Source organism: Manis javanica, chromosome 11 (assembly GCF_040802235.1).
Source record: "Manis javanica isolate MJ-LG chromosome 11, MJ_LKY, whole genome shotgun sequence".
NCBI classification, from domain to species: Eukaryota; Metazoa; Chordata; class Mammalia; order Pholidota; family Manidae; genus Manis; species Manis javanica.
This window is the reverse complement of record NC_133166.1, coordinates 44,020,997-44,038,127: the sequence shown is the minus strand read 5'-3', so window position 1 is coordinate 44,038,127 and position 17,131 is coordinate 44,020,997. Positions and strand designations below refer to the sequence as shown.

The following is a 17,131-nucleotide window of genomic DNA, read 5'->3' as shown; positions in this document are numbered from 1 at the left end:
CCCAAATTGAAGCTTGAGTGTCCACCTTGTTAGAGTCAAGATAAAAGTACTTTCATGTTGCCAAATTGAAATGGAAGCAATACATGTAATGATATCTAACACAAATTAGAATATTCTGGATTAATTTAGATACGCCGAGTAACAATAATTCTCATAGACCAAAGATCCTCCCACCTTCTTCCTCTAAGGTGGAAGCAGGTGGTAGAATTTGTTTATTATCACTGGAGAATCCTAGAAAGGGACTATAGGAGCTATCCGTGCTTAAGATTAATCATATTCTGGGCATTGTAAATTGGGGTCATGATAGCCCACTAGTTCTCCCATGGAGAACTTAGCAAGAAATGAAATCACACATCAGCTTCCTGATTAGTTTCACATTCCTACATCAGTACTGATCTTATATATGGTTACATAATAAACAACGGATTCTGGGATGGATAATCAATGCCTACTATCAAAAGTCATAGTACAGTATTTTATCACTACCATTATGCAGTCTTATTTAGGTACTGCCCTCTTTAAAATGCAAATATAACAAGTAGCAGAAAATCTATTATTAAACAATACACTAAAGGCATCATATCTTTCCTAAAGCAATGTTTCCAAATTACAGCTCACAGATCATCTCTGCCTCTGAGTCATCCGGATTGGGAAGCAGATTGTCAGGTCCATGTTAAAAATATACAGGTTACCCTTAGTCTTACTTATTTAAATTTCCTCAGAGATTTTTCAGAATATCTAAAAAAATTTTAAAGTTTCCTACATGGTTTTTTTGATTATTTACATGTGAACTACAATGTTAGTGAAACTAGCCTGCACACAAGAATCACCTGGAGAATTTTAAAAAATAAAGAGAAGTAATGTCTAGACCCCACATACCAAGATGTTGAGCTAATTTTTCTGATGTTATTCTTGGGCAAGAGTACTTCATAGGAAGTGTACAGGTGATACCATTGCGAGGATGAGGTAAAAACTACAGGTCTAAGAAAAGGAGGCCAGAATACAACTTTTGGGAACCTAAGTAAAAAGCACAGAACTTTTCAGGTTTGCCGCCAATGGGAACATTTTTTGTTTATTTCGTAAAGTCCCAGTTCCTTGTCCTTTCAGATGCTTTGGTCACCTCATTACAAGAACGATTTGCTCAAGGCACACACATCAGTACAGAGGCAGGAAAAAGGCAATTTAATTCCTCCTAAGTCAAGGGCACAAAGCAGGCCCTTTAAGGATCAAGCCTGAGCGTTACTCATAAGGGTGCAGTCTAGAAACTTTCAAGATTTTTTGTTTGTTTTATTGAGATATAATTGGAATATAACATATTAGTTTTAGGTGTACAACATAATTTTTAAATATTTTATGAAAATACATACAGAAATAAAAACAATGTCCTTAAAATTAAGCCAATGGTCTTATCACTTAATTGGATACAAACTTTGAAACTTTAATTACATCACTAATTCAAACTAAAGTCCTTAGCTTGGGAATCCAGGAACCCTCACACTTAAGTCTCAAATTAACTTTTTAGGCACATATCCCACCACTTTCTGCACTCTGTCCCCTAGCCATATTATTCTGATATTTTCTTATCTCTGCGCCTTTGCTCACACTGTCAGAAACACATCTGTCCTTCACACTACGGCAAAAATGTTCCTTCCTACCCAAAACGTTGACTTCTTCCTCCTTTAGTGGTAATCTGTAGGGTATTTAATTTCTATTTCTCATTAACCTTATTATATTCTAAATTGTATAGTTTTGGTATATGTTTATATAAAAAATTGAAGTCAAAATTGTTGAGAAATAACTATTTCTAAATTTACTTTGGTAGCCAATAGAGGAAAAAGAAATCGACTTGGTAAACTCACGTTTCTATTCTATCTTCTGTCCTTGGATGTAATGTTTCTTTTCAATCATGAATAGTTTCAGAAGACACTTTCTACTTTATTTACCAGACTGAAACCTAATTTTGAGACAGATCAATACAATTGTTGTCCTGTGATATTTCTCTAATCCAGATATAAAAGATCTGCAATTGTGCCAAATTTTTAGAAGTAAAATTTCATTATACACATTATGAATAAAAAACTCCCAGGTTTCATATTTTCATGTTAAGAATCTCCCTTTTTCTAATGTTATGTTTATAATGCTGGGTTTATTTGCTGTATGGAGAAAATACTATGGAATCACATCTTTTGGGGTTTTATTTGTTTTTTTCTGTTTTTTTTTTTTGTAATATTTTAACAGCTTTCTGTCATGTGATTGTGGGAATGCACATTGTTACTGAGCATGTGGTCATCCTCTGACCTCCCTGGCAACTCAAGTTCATAGCACTCCTTAAGAGTCTGGTTACATTTCCTAAAGGAACACCTACTTCACTTATCTCCAACGAACACCTGCTTTTTCAAATTTAAAAGTACCATGTTTAGACAGTAGATATTACATATGAAGTTTCAATGGCAAGAACTAGAATGATTAAAATGCGTATACCCTTATTTTCATGTTGATGTTGTTAAAACCACTTTAAGTTAATCTTACGTTTTGAGAATTGCACTCAGGAGTACTCAGATATTCTTTCTTTTTTGTCTCAGCTTCAGAGCTCTCATTGCTTACAGGAATCTTTTCTTGAGGCTTGAAAGAGAAAGAGAGAGATTCAATCAGCAAATAGATTCATATGATTATTGTAAAATATGATACAAGAGCAACATCACACTCAAAGGTAAAGAATATAATGGAAATTTATATATATCAGAGACCTTGGAACTGTACCTTAAAAATGCTTAACTTTGAAATTAAATAAGATAAATTCTATTCAATTTTATATTAGTGATGTCCAATGGGATTATTCTCCCTCTGGAAATTTTCATTTTTTGCATAATAAGCTTTATTTTAAGTATCCCAGTCCCTCAAAAAGCAGGAATCCTATCTTTTATCTTTATTTTAACCCCAAATATATCTGGGAAATAGTAAGTATATACCTTATTTTCTTGAGAAAGAAAATGTTTTGTAATATCTCACTGTAATTTACATGGAGGATTATATTCACTGCAATGCCTCTCTAATCAAGCAATGCTTTTACCTCTGGAAACCCTAAATGTTATCCTAAACTTCATCTTCTTAGGAACACTAAATAAAAAACAAAAAGGGCAGTTTTCCAGGGTTCTGGCCAGGGAAGGGTATGCCATAATTAATATGTAAATATCTCTATAGCTCTAGAGAAAGCTGAGTGATCCACTCAGATTCGTGCTTCTTGGACAGAGCTGACTTGCCTATTCTGTATATTCACCAGTCTATGAGGGTGTGAACCTGCATATTTCTTTATTTGCTTAGACCTTCACTAGGGCTCTCTCTCCACAGTAATCTCCCAAGTTGCACATAGAACCACTGCCAGATGTGGAGTCAACATGAAACTTATCAGGACCCCCAGGTGGCACCAAGAAGACAGGTTTGGTGTATAACTCTGAGAAGTTTCAAGTCCTTCCAGTTTCTGCTCTGACCCCCGCATTCCTTTGCCAATAGTATTTAATAACCCATCTGTTGGCTCAATGGGACAAGGCAGATTTGGGAAAGGTATGCTACCTTTTTGCTAGGCTGCCATTCTGATGATAAAGCTTTCTCTGCTTCAAACCTGGTGAGTTAGAGATTGACTTACTGTGCGTCAGACACAAGAATTGGATTTGGAGGGTCAGTAACATGTACCATTTACTGTAGTATAGATTAAAAACTAAAGTCAGTGAACACTAACTTGTTTGGATCTGAAACTTAAATCTCAGTGGATCACAGGGAGGGGAAAAAGAGGATTTTAAACACCCACTAAAACAGACACTCAGGTCTGGTCTGGTCAGAGTACACAGGTTTTCTGCATGTTGCTTTCTGTACAGCACTGGCCTGGTTTTCCACAGGCAGACATTCATTAGCAGAGGAATATTCTTAGAAAAATGATACTTCTATAAAAATAAAAACCAAAGATACTTAATAAAACTAGTAGAATAGTAAATGAAAAAAAGGTAGATAAACCTAGTAGTATATTAGAGAAACAGTAGACAATAAAGTGCCACTGTTGACTAAAATAGTTCCTATATTAAGACAATCAAATGTTGGGTTTACATGTAATAGTAAGTAAAATAAATAAATTCTTATTTCTTTATACTGAAAGTTTAGCTTAGTTGTGTGAGATCCAAGAAGACACTGTTCCCCCATCCTTATTCCCTCATTTTCTCCTGTTCTTCCTTATTCAAGACCCCTATCTTCTGACCTCCTTTATCTATCTTTCCTGGGAATAGAAAAGAAAATTAAATTGGAAAACACCATATCTTTGGATAAGTTAGTACTCTGTGTTATATGTTTTAGGTGGGAATAAAGAGAAAAGTATTACTTTTGTCTTTGTAAAATTCACACAATCTGATTGTTATTTACATCATTAGCTCTAATATAAAGAAGATTGAGAGGAGGGCACAAGCAGAGTTGTATATATTTTGAAAGAATGGAAGTCAAAGCCACCTGGAATAATAAGAAAAGCCATGATGGAAAGGGTTATCTTTAAAATGAGGCTCTAAATGATTAAGGCCAGAATGAGGGAGTACATCCCAGGTGAAGGAAACAATAAAAGCAAAGATACGTAAGGAGAAGAATCAGTTGCTGGCCTGTTGGTTTAGAGTGGAGCAGCAATCATGAGAAAAATGCTACAAAGCAGGAAGAGGATCCGAAAATTGAGCTAAAAAGTTTGCACTAAATGTAGTAGCCAAATGGGAGTCCATTGGATATTTTAAAGCAGGCCTGTGACATAGCAAGAGCCTCTGTCAGTGTGGTGTTACGGAGGTAGGTAGGCAAACATGGAACAGAAGAAAATTAGGGTAAATAAATCAAGAAAGGAGCAATAGAAAATGACCAGTTAGATGGTAGCCAAGGCTGAACTGAAGTGTTAATTCTGGCAATAGAAAAATGGGCAGTGGCTGCATGCTGAGAGCAAAGATTAGAAACTATAAAATTGAAAAATTCTACAGAAATAGAGACACCTGGAAAAATGGTAGGTTTGTAGCAAGGAGGGTGATTTTTGTATTGTCAATAGAGAGTTTAAAAGTACTTGGGACTTTTCAATAGATAAGCACTATTGGATAGCCATGTTTAAAAAAATGAATTAACATGAATCAAGACAGCCATTTAATCTAGTTAAAATGTATAGGAAATCCACCACTTGTCTTCTCTTACATAACTACAGATTACAGACAGTTTGAAGAAACAGGTTAAAAAGAACAGGGGAAATAAATAAACACTAATAATGAAGCAAAGTCTCCCCTGGCATTCACAGTAAAGACCACCACTGAAAAAAAAGACATAAAGAATAGAATAAATCACATTAGCCAGCATAGAGAAATTTTAGTGTATGTTGTTTTGGTTGAACAATCAAATCACTGAATAAATAGTACCAACATACCTTTATAAACTTTTTTTAAGGTATTACAGCATTAAGAGAAATTGAAATATATAACTTACCCATTATTCTAGCAATAACTATTTTTATTTTTCAATGTTGTCTTCCAGTCTGTGTCCAAGTCAGCATGCATTAATATTTTGCATAGTCACATAGTCACAATTATAGTGCCTATGTAATTTTTTATTGTTTTTACACATTTGACATACATGCTTTATACATCTTAAGGATAAATCTAAGGATATATCTATCCTTTACATGTCTAAATAATATTTCATAGAATGAACTAGCAAAAATGTGTATTACGGTTATAGGTTTTGATTTTTTTGAATTTTAGGTCATATAGGTCAATATTGTGAAGAACATCAACCTTCCTCATACCAGCCTACATGATAACTCATGTAATACTAGTCATTAGTTTTTAAATGTCTGACTCTCCTTAAAGGCTGGAAATCCCTGAAGGAAAGCTATCATGCCTTATTCATCATTGCATCCTTTGAAGCTAATACATATTTTACTCTCAATAAGCTTTGTTTGTTTTTATTTTTTCATCATTTATGATATATTTCTTAGGATTAAAAGAAAATAAAAATTAAGGATCATTACTGAATCAAGAGGAATGGACATGTGGGTGGTAAATGACAGAATTTTCAGAATCTCCTGCCTAGCCTTAGTTCATTTACATGTCAATAGGTTATATCCCACTGCAGAGCCTCCCAACGATCTGGGGCAAGGGGTGGAGAGAAAACAGTCATTCTCTCCTTCCCTCTGTTCCTGGTATATAATTGGTCTGGCGTCTGCCAGTCACCAAGACCCGTCAATGGAGTTCCTCCCAGAAGGGGCAGGTGGGAAGTAGAAAAAATGCCCGGACTGCATAGAGCGAGATGTGGCTGAAGAAAACAGATGGAGCAGCAGTCGGAGGAGATGGCTGGGGAGGAAACACCCTTCTGCCCAGAGCTACAGAATGTTTATGGTTAGAGAGATCTTTCCAAAATGTGGCAGTTTGAATTACTTCCAGCAATATGAGTCTTCAAGCATTTATTCATCCACTCATGAGTAATAGTGTGTTTAGATTGAAATCAGAGTTTAGAAACATACTTCCTGATCTCAAAGAGCTCCCATTTTTCCTCATTAACTGCTTTCATCAATGCTTTTATCTTCCTAATAGCTCCTTATTTCATTCTGGAGGGTTACCTGTCCCTCATATCCCAAGTATTGTTTTATGTATTAAATTCCCTGATTAATCCAAGATATTAGAACATGACCCAAGTTAGGTCATTGTTATCTCTATTCTTGAAATTTAATATTGACTCAATTGAAGCTACAAATAATTATTTCTATGTTAATTCTAGTAGGTGCCTTGCCCAAGATGTTTCCACAATAAAACCTTTCTTATGGTTCATACACCCAGCTTTCTGAAACACCCTTTATTTCTTTCCAGTCTCAGGCTCTATGCTTCTGTTTTTTCCTGGATACTATGAGATCTTGATGTTCTACCAATAAAACCCTTTCATTTAATTTGGAAAAGGTCAGTGTTGGCTGCATGTAATCACAGAAGCCTAAATGAATCAGGGGCTCAAATCAATAATATAAAACTGACAGCACAATGTAAGGGCAGAGATAAAGGTTTGTCATGGAAACCAGCAGGAAGGAAACCTAACTAAGCTGGGGAAGCTCAAAAGAATAATACCAGTATCACCAAAGATGGAGATTACATTTCAGAAAAGGTATTCAGTATCTATCTAAAATATAAATATGCAGCATATTGATAAATGTTAATTTCTACTTAATACATTTTTCTTGCAAATATTATACATTTATGAAAATGATCCCAGATTTTGGTGGTGAGGCTGAGGCAAAGCATATGTCCAGAATAAAAGGTTTTCTCTCTCTCTCTCTCTATCATCTATCTATCTATCTATCTATCTATCTATCTATCTATCTATCTATCTATCTATCTATCTATCTATCTATTATCTATCTACTTTTGTGAGTGTTTTCTACTGTGGACAGAGGATAAAAGGGGCTTCATTAACTATTAAGTTCACAAAGAGCAGTGGGGAAGAATAAGAGTATGACCTTCCTCCTCTGAAGTTTTCTAAAGTGTACCCTGTGCACAGTGGGGGGATGTGGTGTGACAACTTCTGTATGATACTGAAGTTATCTCAATTTTGCTATAGAAAAAAAAATACATGTATTAATAACTTTTAACAACTGGGGAAAATTTTATATCATTTCACAAGTGTGAGCAAAAAAGCATGAGAAGTTAAACTACTTTAAATACAAAGCATAGTAGTTAACTGAAGAACAGTCTGCATTTAACATAGACATGTAATCCTTATTACAGGTCTTTGCTGTCAGTCAGATGGCTCCTTGTGGAAAGAAGCTTATTGAGTCTGATGAATTAACAGAGAAGGGGAACTGACTTTGGGGAGAGATTATGATTCTGGATTGGCACATAAAAAATGGGCCTTGATTAAAGATGGTGGCGTGAGAGGAGAGACAGAGGCTTCCTCCTAAAACTGGATATAATTAGAATATTTAATTGGTGCAACTAATCCTGAGAGAGCAACAGGAAAGAGGATGGCATCAGACTGCACACACCTGGAGAAAAGAGCAGACCTCACCCAACGGGGTAATGTACCAGAGCTGTGGCTCTGTGGGACCCAAGCCCTTCCCCACCCTAGCTCAAAAGCGGGAGGAAGAGAAATGGAGCAGGGAGGGAGTGGAAGGCCTGGGACTCCTGAATACCTAGTTCTGGAGATCTGCTCTGGGAACACAAACCTATATTTCATGGTGCTTTCATGAGACTTGCATGACTACTGGGTTGGAAAGTTAATACCCTGGGGACACTGGGCTTATGGCTGCTTGTGGAAAGCAGGGATTCATATCCGGCTGCTGTGGGACAAAAACTTATACCTGTGTGACTGGCCCACTGGCTCAGGCAGTGGAGACAGACACAGCAGCCAGGAGGTGGGGAACAGCTCTTTCCTCCCTCCAGGCACCAGTACAGCTCCCCTGCGACCCCCGACATTGCTTCAGGGGCTCAGAAGCTCCAGAATAGAGCCTCTGGAAACTAGAGGGTGACATATACAAACATGAAACGCCAAAGGAACCTTGTCCAGGGTAAAATTGTTAATACAACTCCTGAGAAAGATTTAAATGATATGGACCTCGTGATTCTTCCTGAAAGGGTGTTCAAAATAAAAATCATCTACATCCTAATGGAGTTACATAAAGACATCCAAGAACTCAGGAATGAATTCAGGTTAGAGATCCAATTGTTAAAGAACAAGATGGAGGGGACTAAAAGCAGGTTGGATACGGTGGAGGAGACAATAAATGAAATAGAAACCAGAGAAGAGAAATACAAAGAAGCTGAGTCACAGAGAGAAAAGGATCTCTAAAAATGAAAGAATATTGAGAGAACTGTGTGACCAATCCAAGCGGAACAATATTCGCATTATAGGGATAACAGAAGAAGAGAGAGAGAAAGGGATAGAAAGTGTCTTTGAGGAGGTAGTTGCTGAAGACTTTCCCAATCTGGGGAAGGATATAGTCAGTCAGGCCATGGAGATCCCCAGGTCCCCCAACACAAGGGACCCAAGGAAGACAACAGCAAGACACAGAGTAATTAAAATGGGAAAGATCAAGGATAAAGACAGACTGTTAAAAGCAGCCAGAGGCAGAAATAAGATCACATACAAAGGAAAGCCCATCAGACTAACATCAGACTTCTCAGCAGAAACCTTACAGGCCAGAAGGGAGTGGCATGATGAATTAAATACCATGAAGCAGAAGGGCCTGGAACCAAGATTACTTTATCCGGCAAGATTATCATTTAAATTTGAAGGAGGGATTAAACAATTTCCAGATAAGCAAAAGCTGAGAGAGTTTAACTCCCACAGACCATCTCTGCAGTCTATTTTGGAGTGACTGCTATAGATGGAAGTGTTCCTGGGTTGGATAGCTATCACCAGAGGAAGTAAAACCACAGTAGGGAGGGTGGAGAAGCTGATTGTGAGGCAAATGCAAAATTAAATTGACTATCCCCAAAGTCAATCAAGGGATAGACAAAAAGTACAGAATTTGATACCTAATATATAAAGAATGAAGGAGGACAAAAAAGGAGGAGAAGTAGAAAAGAACCTTTAGATTGTGTTTGTAACAGCATACTAAGTGAGTTAAGTTAGACTCTTAGTAAGGAATGTAGCCTGGAAACTTTGGTAACCATGAATCTAAAGCCTGAAATGGCAATAAGTACATACCTATCGATAATCACCCTAAATGTAAATGGACTGAATGGACCAATCAAAAGACACAGAGTAAAAGAATGGATAAAAAAACAAGACCCATCTATATGCTGCTTACAAGAGACTCACCTCAAACCTAAAGACATGCACAGACTAAAAGTCAAGGGATGGAAAAAGATATTTTATGCAAACAATAGGGAGAAAAAGCAGGTGTTGCAGTACTATAAGACAAAATAGACTTCAAAACAAAGAAAGTAACAAGAGATAAAGAAGAACATTACATAATGATAAAGGGCTCAGTCCAACAAGAGGATATAACCATTATAAATATATATGCACCCAACAAAGCAGCATCAGCATATGTGAAACAAATACTAACAGAACCAAAGGAGGAAATAGAATGCAATGCATTCATTTTAGGAGACTTCAACACACCATTCACACCAAAGGACAGATCCACCAGACAGAAAATAAGTAAGGACACAGAGGCACTAAACAACACACTAGAACAGATGGACCTAATAGACATCTATAGAACTCTACACCCAAAAGCAACAGGTTACACATTCTCCTCAAGTGCACATGAAACATTCTCCAGAACAGACCATATACTAGGCCTCAGTAAATTCAAAAAGACTGAAATCCTACCAACCATCTTTTCAGACCACAAAGGTATAAAACTAGAAATAAATTGTACCAAGAAAACAAAAAGGCTCACAAACACATGGAGGCTTAACAACACGCTTCTAAATAGTCAACGGATCAATGACCAAATTAAAATGGAGATCCAGCAATATATGGAAATAAATGACAACAACAAAGCCCCAACTTCTGTGGGATGCAGGGAAAGCAGTCTTAAGAGGAAAGTATATAGCGATCCAGGCACACTTAACGAAGGAAGAACAATCCCAAATGAATATTCTAACATCACAATTATTGAAACTGGAAAAAGAAAAACAAATGAGGCCTAAAGTCAGCAGAAAGAGGGACATAATAAAGATTAGAGAAGAAATAAACAAAATTGAGAAAAATAAAACAATAGAAAAAATCGATGAAACCAAGAGCTGGTTCTATGAGAAAATAAACAAACTAGATAAGCCTCTAGCCAAACTTATTAAGAGAAAAAGAGAAATCAACACACATCAACAGAATCAGAAATGAGAAAGGAAACATCACAACAGAACCCACAGAAATACAAAAAATGATTAGAGACCACTATGAAAACCTATATGCTAAGAAGCTGGAAAACCTAGAAAAAATGGACAACTTCCTAGAAAAATACAACCTTCCAAAACTGACCAAGGAAAAAACACAAAACCTAAACAAACCAATTACCAGCAAAGAAATTGAAGTGGTAATCAAAAAACTACCCAAGAAAAAAAATCCTGGGCCAGATGGATTTATCTCGGAATTTTATCAGACATACAGAGAAGATATAATACCCATTCTCCCTAAAGTTTTCCAAAAAATAGAAGAGGAGGGAATACTCCCAAACTCATTCTATGAAGCCAACATCACCCTAATACCAAAACCAGGCAAAGACCCCACCAAAAAAGAAAACTACAGACCAATATCCCTGATGAATGTAGATGCAAAAATACTCAATAAAATAGTAGCAAACCAAACTAAAAAATATATCAAAAGGATCATACACCATGACCAAGTGGGGTTCATCCCAGGGATGCAAGGATGGTACAACATTTGAAAATCCATCAACATCATCCACCACATAAACAAAAAGAAAGACAAAAACCACATGATCATCTCCATAGATGCTGAAAAAGCATTCGACAAAATTAAACATCCATTCATGATAAAAACTCTAAGCAAAATGGGTATAGAGGGCAAGTACCTCAACATAATAAAGGCCATATATGATAAACCCACAGCCAACATCATACTGAACAGCGAGAAGCTGAGAGCTTTTCCTCTGAGATCGGGAACAAGACAGGGATGCCCATTCTCTCCTCACTGTTATTTAACGTAGTACTGGAGGTCTTAGCCATGGCAATTAGACAAAATAAAGAAATACAAGGAATCCAGTTTGGTAAAGAAGAATTTAAACTGTCACTATTTGCACATGACATGATATTGTACATAAAAAATCCTAAAGACTCCACTCCAAAACTACCGGAACTGATACTGGAATACAGCAAAGTTGAAGGATACAAAATTAATGCACAGAATCTGTGGCTTTCCTATACACTAACAATGAGCCAATAGAAAGAGAAATCAGGAAAACAATTCATTCACAATTGCATCAAAAAGAATAAAATACCTAGGAATAAACCTAACCAAAGAAGTTAAAGACCTATACCCTGAAAACTGTAAGACACTCTGAAGAGAAATTAAAGAGGCCACTAACAAATGGAAACTCATCCTATGCTCTTGGCTAGGAAGAATTAATATTGTCAAAATGGCCATCCTCCCCAAAGCAATATACAGATTTGATGCAATCCCTATCAAATTACCAACAACATTCTTCAATGAACTGGAACAAATAGTTCAAAAATTCATATGGAAACACCAAAGACCCCGAATAGCCAAAGCAATCCTGAGAAAGAAGAGTAGAGTGGCGGGATCTCACTCCCCAACTTCAAGCTCTACTACAAAACCATAGTAATCAAGACAATTTGGTACTGGCACAAGAAAAGAGCCACAGACCAGTGGAACAGATTAGAGACTCCAGACATTAACCCAAACATATATGGTCAATTAATATTCAATAAAGGAGCCATGGGCATACAATGGGGAAATGACAGTCTCTTCAAGAGATGGTGCTGGCAAAACTGGACAGCTACATGTAAGAGAATGAAACTGGATCACTGTCTAACCCTATACACAAAAGTAAATTCAAAATGGATCAAAGACCTGAATGTAAGTCATGAAACCATAAGACTCTTAGAAAAAAACATAGGCAATAATCTCTTGGACATGAACATTAGCGACTTCTTCATGAACATATGTCCTCAGGCAAGGAAAACAAAAGCAGAAATGAACAAGTGGGACTATATCAAGCTGAAAAGCTTCTGTACAGCAAAGGACACCATCAATAGAATAAAAAGGTACCCTACAGTATGGGAGAATATTTTCGTAAATGACAGATCCGATAAAGGCTTGACATCCGAAGTATATAAAGAGCTCAGGCACCTCAACAAACAAAAAGCAAATAATCCAATTAAAAAATGGGCAGAGGAGCTGAACAGACAGTTCTCCACAGAAGAAATTCAGATGGCCAACAGACACATGAAAAGATGCTCCACATCACTAGTTTTCTGAGAAATGCAAATTAAAACCACAGTGAGATATCACCTCACACCAGTAAGGATGGCCACCATCCAAAAGACAAACAACAACAAATGTTGGTGAGGTTGTGGAGAAAGGGGAACCCTCCTACACAGCTGGTAGGAATGTAAATTAGTTCAACCATTGTGGAAAGCAATATGGAGGTTCCTCAAAATGCTCAAAATAGACTTACCATTTGACCCAGGAATTCCACTTCTAGGAATTTACCCTAAGAATGCAGGAGCCCAGTTTGAAAAAGACAGATGCACCCCTATGTTTATCACAGCACTATTCACAATAGCCAAGAAATGGAAGCAACCTAAGTGTCCATCAGTAGATGAATGGATAAAGAAGATGTGGTACATATACACAATGGAATATTATTCAGCCATAAGAAGAAAACAAATCCTACTGTTTGCAACAACATGGATGGAGCTAGAGGGTATTATGGTCAGTGAAATAAGCCAAGTGGAGAAAACCCAAATTCCAAATGATTTCACTCATTTGTGGAGTATAAGAACAAAGGAAAAACTGAAGGAACAAATCAGCAGCAGAATCACAGAACCCAAGAATGGACTAACAGTTACCAAAGGGAAAGAGACTGCAGAGACTGGGAAGGTAGGGAGGGATAAGGGTGGGGAAGAAGAAAGAAAGGGTGTATTATGATTAGCATGTATAATGTGGGGGGTGGGGGAAAGGGGTGGGCTTTGCAACACAGAGAAGACAAGTAGTGATTCTACAACATCTTACTATGCTTATGGACAGTGAATGTAATGGGGTTTGTGGGGGTTACCTGGGGTAGGGGAGAGCCTAGTAAACATAATATTCTTCATGTAATTGTAGATTAATGATAACAAAATAAAAAAAAAACTGGGTCCTTCCATAATGTACACAACTTTGGAGGGCCTCTGTTTCTGGCTGCCCTGCTAAATTAGGTCAAGAATGCCTAATTGCAATATTTTGTTGTTGCTATTTGTTTCTTTTGTTTTGTTCTGCTACTTGTTTTAAAGCAATTTTAAGCTTACAACAAAGTTAAAAGGAAGTTACAGAGATTTCACACATCCCCCTGTTCCTAAGTGTGCACAGCTATTAACATCCCTCACCAGAGTGGTGCAAATATTAACCTACATCAACACATCTTAACCCCCTGACATCCACATTTTACATTAGGGGACACTCTCAGGGATGTATATATAATAATATAATAACATATATTCATCACTATATTATCCACACAGAGTACCTTAACTGCCCTAAAACCCTGTGTGCTTTGCCTATTCATCTCTACCCTCTTCACCCCTGGCAACCACTGTTTTTTTTAATTTTCTCCATAGTTTTTGCTTTGCCAAAGCCTCCTTTAGTTGGAATCATATAGTATGTGGCCATTTCAGGATGACTTCTTTCAATGAGCAATATGCATTTAAGGTTCCTCCATATCTTTTCATGGCCTATGGCTTATTTCTTTTTAGTGTTGGCTAATAGTCCATTGTCTGGATGCACCACAGTCCAGGACCAGATGACATTTTGAAGAATTAATACCAATCCTTCTTAAACTCTTCCAAAAAACAGAAGAGGGAAAAATATATGTCATTCATTAATATACAGTTTTCAAAACTGAGTTAATGCCCTTCTATTTCTGTGTTCATAATTCTAAAAAAGTCCTGTTATACTTCATCATGGAATTCATCTTTGATCACCTCTTCTTTCTCACTTAAGGAACTTCCTGAATAATGGCTGTAACTTGAAGGGCCAAAGGCTTCTGGCATTCCGGTTCTCTCTAGGTCTTCAGCATCACATTATTTGCCAAAGTTAGATGCCTGCTGACAGGGAAAACAGACCTTCTTATGGGATTCTGTATAATAGCATTATTTCTAAATAAGAGTCAACAAATCATTTCCTAGAAACTAAATAGCTGACTGGATTCTTAAAAACAAATCTTGGATTTTGCTTAAATCTCCATTTGGTCTAATGTGAACAGAAACTGTCTGTGATCAATAGTATAAATAAGCATTATTCTAACTATCAAAAATTATTTTTATAAGACTTCCTTGCAGCAACCTCAGTGAATTCAGAGTTATCTGAATAAATCACCTGCTATCCTCTGTGCTTTTGTCAATTTGCTCCTTCTATCCCAGTTTGTCTTCCTCCTTGACTCTACAGTCATGAGTCCTACCAGTGTCACTTGTCCCTGCTTAATCACTCCTTCCTTCATAAATACTTCCTAAAGACTGAGGCAGGTATGACATCCCTGATTCTCAGGGATGAAAAAAGATGGAGCAACATTTAATAACATTTCTGGAAGAGGAGGTATGAGAGTAAAGTTTATCTTAACTTTATGATATACCTTCATGTCAACAGTAATAAAATATGAAGAAGAAAAAGGTGTATTAGAATCTCCATTTTTGCAGAAAAGAAAATTGAAGCTCTGATAGACTCATTTGTCTGAGGCCATAATGTTACTAAATTTGGTATACTAGCTACTGTATGACTTTCCTACTACTATTATAACAAATTATAGCACACTTAGTACAGTAAAACAACACAATTTATTATCTTACAGTTCTGTTGGTCAGATGTTTGACATGGCCTCAGTGGATTAAAGTCAAGGTTTCAACAGGGCTATCGTCCTTTCTGGAAGCTCTAGACAAGAATAAAATCCTTTCCCTTTTCCAGCTTCTATAGTCAACTCACATCCTTCAGCCACAAGATCCGAGCCTCTGTCTCAAACTCAGTGATGTTGTTTCTCTGTGGTTTCTGTCATCTCAGCTCCCTCGTTCTGCTCTTCTTGCCCACATTTAAGGTCCTTTGTCCTTACTTTGAGCCTATCCTAATAAGCAAAGTTAATCTCCCTGTTTAAAATCAGCTGGAAGGCAACTTTACTTCAATCTACAACCTTAGTTCCCACTTGACAGGTAACCTAACAGAATCCACAATATATTTCTAAATTTAAAATATGCATGTATAAATAACTCATACATCTAAGAGGAAATGAAAATGTACTTTAAAAAATATACCTTAATTGGATTTCAAAAAAATGCCATATTTAAATGTTTAGAATGTAACTAAAATAACCCTTTGTAGGAAAATGTATAATTTCAATATTCTTTTACTCAATAAGAGAAAAGGCTAAATACACAAAAGGTCTGCAAATAACCCAAATGAAGTAGAAAATGTTGTTAATTAAGAGAGGAGGAACAATTGTGTAAATAGAAAACAAAGCCAGAATAGAAAGCATAAGTAGAAAAAAGAGGTTATTCTTTAAAAACTATTAATAAAATAGACAACTTCCAAGAAATATTGATAGACAAAAGCTAGTTAGAATAAGAAAGCTGTTATAATTCCATTGCAGTAGAATTTTAAAAGATGTTGTGTCAATACCACAAGTACTTTAAAACCAATCCAACCATATATGAAATTGGGAAATTTCTAGAAAATGTAATTTTGCAAAAGTTACTGAAGAAAAAAAAATAAGGAAACCAGATATTATCTAGCAAAACAGTGCACTGCAAGTTATAGGAGAAATGTGCATTAGTTGCCAATTATTGAGAAAATCAATTATCCATATTAGCAAATTTAATTTGCATATCTAAATTACACTAAAATAATTATACAGGGATTCAGTAATGAAGTGAAAACAATCTGTAAAATATTTGGAAAAAATATAAGAGAACAATTTTATGACTTCCAGATAGGGAACTTTTCCTGAGTAAAAATGTCAGTAAACACTAATCCTGAAGTAAATTGATAGGCTGATCTGACTATATGAAAATTCATTCCTTTTTATCAAAAGACATGAAAAAGATAGTGAAAAAAAGGAAAAAGCACACTATACACAGACATTGGAAATAGTTATTTGCAAATCAAATGATTGGTATCAGAATGTATAAAGGATCATTATAGAGGATCCTTATAAATCAGTAAGTGACAAAATTTAAATGAGTAAGGGAAAAGATAGTCATGTCTCATAATGGGAAAAATAAATTTTGTATTAAATTAGGAAAAGATGTCTCTACTTCTTTAGTAATCAAAGAAATAGAAATTAAGAATAAATGAGTTTCCATTTTATACTAGATCTATAAAATGTTTGGCATAAAATACCAAGTCTGGTGAAAACATGGAATGGAACAATAGTAATGAATTCTCAATATTTGTAGGAAATACTTATTTTTAG

General features: G+C 36.1%; 1 protein-coding gene across 2 annotated transcripts in view; it reads right to left on the bottom strand.

The window, feature by feature from the left end:
• The window catches only part of LUZP2 (leucine zipper protein 2), a 515,109-nt gene that overhangs the window by 33,791 nt on the left and 464,187 nt on the right, over nucleotides 1-17,131 (bottom strand). For both annotated transcript variants that reach the window (XM_037027123.2, XM_037027124.2), the window contains exon 10: nucleotides 2,530-2,622. In XM_037027123.2, the coding sequence (XP_036883018.2) occupies nucleotides 2,530-2,622 (93 nt within the window). The remainder of the gene's footprint in view (nucleotides 1-2,529; nucleotides 2,623-17,131) is intronic.